Genomic DNA, 6,159 nt, shown 5'->3' with positions numbered 1-6,159 from the left:
GAGAGAGAGAGAGAGAGAGGGGGGGGGGAGGGGGGGAGAGAGAGGGGGGGGAGGGGGGAGAGAGAGGGGGGGGAGAGAGAGAGAGAGAGAGAGAGAGAGAGAGAGAGAGAGAGAGAGAGAGAGAGAGAAAGAAAGGTGGGAGAGAGAGAGAGAGAGAGAGAGAGGTGGGGGTGGAGAGGGAGGGGCGCATCCATCTCTGTCCGTGTGGCGGCGGCACTGCTGCAGAGAGACGAAGGGGATCTCTCTCTCTCTCTCTCTCTCTCTCTCTCTCTCTCTCCACACAGTCCCTCCCTTTCTTATTTATCCTTTACCAAAAGACATCCCCCACTCTCTCTCTCTCTCGGTCTCGAGCCATGGCGGTGGCCGTCTCGTTCTCATCCCTCCGTTCCTCCTCCCTTTCTCTCCTCTCCTCCTCTGTTCTGTTCTGATCCGATCTGATCCGAGCCGACTCCGGTCCGGTCCGGCCTGGCCTGGGAGGGACGGCGGGATGTCTGCGAGGCCGAAGCAGGGCGAGGCGGTGCGGGTGGTGGTGCGCTGCCGCCCGCTGAACCGCAGGGAGGAGACGGCGGGGCTGCAGAGCATCGTGAGCGTGGACCCGCGGCTGGGGCGCGTGGCCCTCCGCAACCCCGGGCGACCGCTCGTGGACGAGCCGCTCAAGACGTTCACGTTCGACGCGGCGTACGACGGCGCGTGCCGGCAGAGCGAGCTCTACGACGAGACGGTGCGGCCGCTCGTGAGCTCCGTGCTGGAGGGCTTCAACGGCACCGTCTTCGCTTACGGACAGACCGGCACCGGCAAGACGTACACCATGCAGGGCGCGTGGACCGAACCCGAGCGCCGCGGCATCATCCCCAACGCCTTCGAGCACATCTTCACGCACATCTCGCGCTCGCACAACCAGCAGTACCTGGTCCGCGCGTCCTACCTGGAGATCTACCAGGAGGAGATACGAGACCTGCTCGCTGAGGTACCAGAACATTGCTGTGAGGATTTGATGGTAGACAGTAAAGCTGATGTTTAGTTCACACACATTTCAGAGCACTCTGGCCTACACTGGGCATTGGGCATGCTGACGTCAGGCTCCTGTGCAGCTGCTCCAGTGTCCCGTTCTATTGGTCGATGCGTTTCTATGGAGATTATACACACAGAGTGTGTGCAGTGGAATTCTCTTACTGTGTTATTGTGTGTGAGTGAGTGAGTGAAATTATTCACGTGTGTGTGTGTGTGTGACACAGAGAGAGAGGGTGAGTGTGTGAAACTGTCCACAGGTGTGTGTGTGTGTGTGTGTGTGTGTGTGATGGTGCCCTGGTCAAGGTGTGGTCCTGCCTTGATTCCAGCGAGTCTCAGACCCACTACAACCCTGATCGGGATGAAGTGGTTACAGAAGACAAATGAATGAATGAATGAATGAATGACAATAACACTTTCATTAGCTGTGTTGACCAATTTTGTGCAGGTTTCATTTCAGATGAATATGTCTTATGCAGGTAGGGCTGGACGATACGGCCAAAATGATACTACGATATATTTTCGGTCGATACAGTTATAATTCAGACATCAATAAAAGCCACAGAAAAACTGCCAAAAACAAACAAGTCAAACATAAACCTCTTGAATTTGTCAATATTATTCATTCATTCATTCATTATCTGTAACCCTTATTCAGTTCAGGGTGGGGGTGGGTCCAGAGGCACAAGCTGGGAATACACCCTGGAGGGGGCGCCAGTCCTTCACAGGGCAACACAGACACACACACACTCACACCTACAGACACTTTTTGAGTCGCCAATGCACCTACCAACGTGTGTTTTTGGATTGTGGGAGGAAACCGGAGCACCCGGAAGAAACCCACGCAGTCACAGGGAGAACACACCACACTCCTCACAGACAGTCACCCGGAGGAAACCCACGCAGACACAGAGAGAACACACCACACTACTCACAGACAGTCACCCGGAGGAAACCCACGCAGACACAGGGAGAACACACCACACTCCTCACAGACAGTCACCCGGAGGAAACCCACGCAGACACAGAGAGAACACACCACACTACTCACAGACAGTCACCCGGAGGAAACCCACGCAGACACAGGGAGAACACACCACACTCCTCACAGACAGTCACCCGGAGGAAACCCACGCAGACACAGGGAGAACACACCACACTCCTCACAGACAGTCACCCGGAGGAAACCCACGCAGACACAGGGAGAACACACCACACTCCTCACAGACAGTCACCCGGAGGAAACCCACGCAGACACAGGGAGAACACACCACACTCCTCACAGACAGTCACCCGGAGGAAACCCACGCAGACACAGGGAGAACACACCACACTCCTCACAGACAGTCACCTGGAGGAAACCCACGCAGACACAGGGAGAACACACCACACTCCTCACAGACAGTCACCCGGAAGAAACCCACGCAGACACAGGGAGAACACACCACACTCCTCACAGACAGTCACCCGGAAGAAACCCACGCAGACACAGGGAGAACACACCACACTCCTCACAGACAGTCACCCGGAGGAAACCCACGCAGACACAGGGAGAACACACCACACTCCTCACAGACAGTCACCTGGAGGAAACCCACGCAGACACAGGGAGAACACACCACACTCCTCACAGACACAGAGCGGGAATTGAACCCACAGCCTACAGGTCCCTGGAGCTGTGTGACTTCGACACTACGGGCTGCGCCACCGTGCCCCCCTTTGTCAATAATAATATTTTTAAAACCTTTAAAAATGAGTTTACTGAACTGACAGCAGTGCCCTGTACATATCGTATAGTGACCTACTGAAGATGTGTAAAGAACGATATCATTGTTATTGAAACATATTACATTGTGATATATATCGATATTGAAATATTGTCCAGCCCTACACACAGGGAACGATCCTTCAGTCTGTTGTTCTGACACTAACAATTCTCGTCTCGTCTCCAGCCGAAGGAGCAGGGCCGGAAGCTGGAGCTGAAGGAGAATCCGGAGTCCGGGGTGTACGTGCGTGACCTGTCGTCCTTCGTGACGAAGAACGTGAAGGAGATCGAGCAGGTGATGAACGCAGGGAACCGAGCGCGCTCCGTGGGCTTCACCAACATGAACGAGCACAGCTCACGCTCCCACGCCATCTTCAGCATCACGGTGGAGTGTGGCCAGCCCGGACCGGACGGGCGCATGCACATCCGCGTGGGCAAGCTGAACCTGGTGGACCTGGCCGGCAGCGAGCGACAGGCCAAAACCGGGGTCAGGGGCGAGAGGTTAAAGGAGGCGGCCAAGATCAACCTGTCTCTCTCTGCCCTGGGCAACGTCATCTCAGCGCTGGTGGATGGACGCAGCTCCCACGTGCCGTACCGAGACTCCAAACTCACCCGGCTGCTCCGCGACTCCCTCGGCGGGAACGCCAAGACCATCATGGTGGCCACACTGGGACCGTCCTCCTGCTCTTACGAGGAGACTCTGACCACGCTGCGCTACGCCAGCCGCGCCAAGAATATCAAGAACGTCCCTCGGGTAAACGAGGACCCTAAGGACGCCCTGCTGAGGGAGTTCCAGCAGGAAATTGCCCGCCTCAAGGCGCAGCTGGACCGCAGAGGGATGCTGACCGAAAGGAAGAGGTGGGGTGATGTTTATTTAGTGCACAGCCCGCTAGTGGTCATTCTAAACGGCAACAGCAGGAATGCTTTAAATTGTGTACAGGCCTAATCCCATTTCTTATTTTTACCCCTACCCCTTGTTTTCAAGTATCCTGTTGCCCCTTGGAGCTGAGTTACAGGGCGTAGTGTTTAAACCCTACCCCTACAAAACGGGACGACCCTTCAAGACCTTGATATGTCACCGGAACACAAATAGGAAAGAGCAGTGCCCCATTTCCACGCGACTAGCAGTGATCTGTAAAGGCCATAATCCACTGAAACTACATTAAACTCAGATAATACACTGGAGATCATAGAGTTTAAAGGAGAAAATACTGACCCCTGTGGGTTTCTTTGGGCATCATAACCCTCATTTTGGAGTGTGTCTCTGAAAGCCTTAGTTTAAAAGGTCATGTCGCCCTCACACTTCACCCTAGCCCTCTATCCCACCAAGAACAGAGATCCCCACCCCTAGGCAAAACAGAGGGGTACGGCTAAAGTGGTAGGTGCACTACACAACACTGTCGTTACTCTGCTGCCAGATTAGCCAGGTGACTGGCATCAATCATACAGTTGACTAACTCTGTATGAAGTGCAGTAACTCTGTGTTGAGCTGCTAGTGAGCAATGAGGGTTGCCAGATTGATGTGCAGGTATCAACGGCAAGTATTTACTGTAACTGTTATCGTCCCACCTCTAGGAAGAGAAGGCTCAGGATGTTGAAGAACGTCGAGGATGGGGTCGAGGTGGAGGATGATGATGAGGATTATGACGACGATGGCGCTGAGGATGAAGGGGACGTTGATGATGAAGATGTAGAGAAGGATGTGGAGGAGGAGCAGAGCATGGAGAAGGAAGCGCTGGAGTACATGAAGGAGCAGCAGGAGAAGCTGGAGCGAGAGAAGGAAGCCATCATGGATGACTGCTCGCTGGTGGCCGAGCAGAAGCAGAAGCTTCTGGAAGAGAAAGAGAGAATGATGGGTGATCTGAAGAAGGAGCAGGAGGCTACTGCACTTCTCACTGCCAAGTTTAAGGTATGTGTGTGTGTGTGTGTGTGTGTGTGTGTGTGTGTGTGTGTACTAGTTGTTCGACAGCAGAAGCTGGAGTGAATGGGTTAATGCTCTAAAGCAGTACCAGTTAGACCTGAGCCAGTTGCAGAGCTTTGAAGCTAAGACCGAGTGATAGCATCTGAGCCTCCACAACAGCCCCTCGCTGTATTTGCGCTGGTAACGATAAACACTGCATTCATTAAATCCTGAAGAGTCTGGCGCTGAAAGTGGGGCAGCTTTAGGGACCGCGAGGTGGAGTTTGTTGAGTCATTAGTGAAAAGTCGAAAGGTTTAAAACGGCTTTGGTTCTGTGTGAATAAAATCAATAAATTAATGATTCATTGGTTTTACAGTCGCTGAGGGCTCTTAGCATGGAAATATATATAAATATCTATAAGAATAGGTTTAACTTAGGTGTGTGTGAGTGACTAGGTGAGTGTGTGAGTGACTGGGTGAGTGTGTGAGTGACTGGGTGAGTGTGTGAGTGACTGGGTGAGTGTGTGAGTGACTGGGTGAGTGTAAGAGTGACTGGGTGAGTGTGTGAGTGACTAGGTGAGTGTGTGAGTGACTGGGTGACTGTGTGAGTGACTGGGTGAGTGTAAGAGTGACTAGGTGAGTGTGTGAGTGACTGGGTGAGTGTGTGAGTGACTGGGTGAGTGTGTGAGTGACTAGGTGAGTGTGTGAGTGACTGGGTGAGTGTAAGAGTGACTGGGTGAGTGTGTGAGTGACTAGGTGAGTGTGTGAGTGACTGGGTGAGTGTGTGAGTGACTGGGTGAGTGTGTGAGTGACTAGGTGAGTGTGTGAGTGACTGGGTGAGTGTAAGAGTGACTGGGTGAGTGTGTGAGTGACTAGGTGAGTGTGTGAGTGACTGGGTGACTGTGTGAGTGACTGGGTGAGTGTAAGAGTGACTAGGTGAGTGTGTGAGTGACTGGGTGAGTGTGTGAGTGACTGGGTGAGTGTGTGAGTGACTGGGTGAGTGTGTGAGTGACTGGGTGAGTGTAAGAGTGACTGAGTGAGTGTGTGAGTGACTGGGTGAGTGTGTGAGTGACTGGGTGAGTGTGTGAGTGACTGGGTGAGTGTGTGAGTGACTGGTTGAGTCTGAATGACTGGGTGAGTGTGTGAGTGACTGGGTAAGTCTAAGTGACTGGGTGAGTGTGTGAGTGACTGGGTGAGTGTGTGAGTGACTGGGTGAGTGTGTGAGTGACTGGGTGAGTGATGGTCTGGTAGAATGTTAGATTAATGTTAACCGATTACTCACAATCCCTTAATCTCTCACATAGCTTATTAATATTGACATGAGGATTACGCAACACACTGCAGAGCGAATGGAAATGATTCCTGAGAGATGGAAAGAGAAGAAGAAAGAGGGAAGGACAGAGTTGGAGGTGGGAAGGAGGATCTTTAGCCATGAACAGTCACTGTTAGCTATAAGTAGAGCCTGAAAGTAGGTTACTGAGCTCTTC

The 6,159-nt window shown here is 52.8% G+C and overlaps 1 protein-coding gene across 2 annotated transcripts in view; it reads left to right on the top strand.

Annotated features, from left to right (window-relative positions):
• The first annotated feature begins 310 nt into the window (after nucleotides 1–310).
• Nucleotides 311–6,159, top strand: part of LOC136701841 (kinesin-like protein KIF3C) — a 22,044-nt gene continuing 16,195 nt past the window's right edge. For both annotated transcript variants that reach the window (XM_066676585.1, XM_066676586.1), the window contains exons 1-3: nucleotides 311–967; nucleotides 2,961–3,631; nucleotides 4,349–4,682. In XM_066676585.1, coding sequence (XP_066532682.1) covers nucleotides 488–967; nucleotides 2,961–3,631; nucleotides 4,349–4,682 — 1,485 coding nt within the window. In that variant the 5' untranslated portion in view covers nucleotides 311–487. The remainder of the gene's footprint in view (nucleotides 968–2,960; nucleotides 3,632–4,348; nucleotides 4,683–6,159) is intronic.

Source organism: Hoplias malabaricus, chromosome 7 (genome assembly GCF_029633855.1).
Source record: "Hoplias malabaricus isolate fHopMal1 chromosome 7, fHopMal1.hap1, whole genome shotgun sequence".
Classification (NCBI taxonomy): domain Eukaryota; kingdom Metazoa; phylum Chordata; class Actinopteri; order Characiformes; family Erythrinidae; genus Hoplias; species Hoplias malabaricus.
This window is presented reverse-complemented; position numbering and strand designations above follow the sequence as displayed.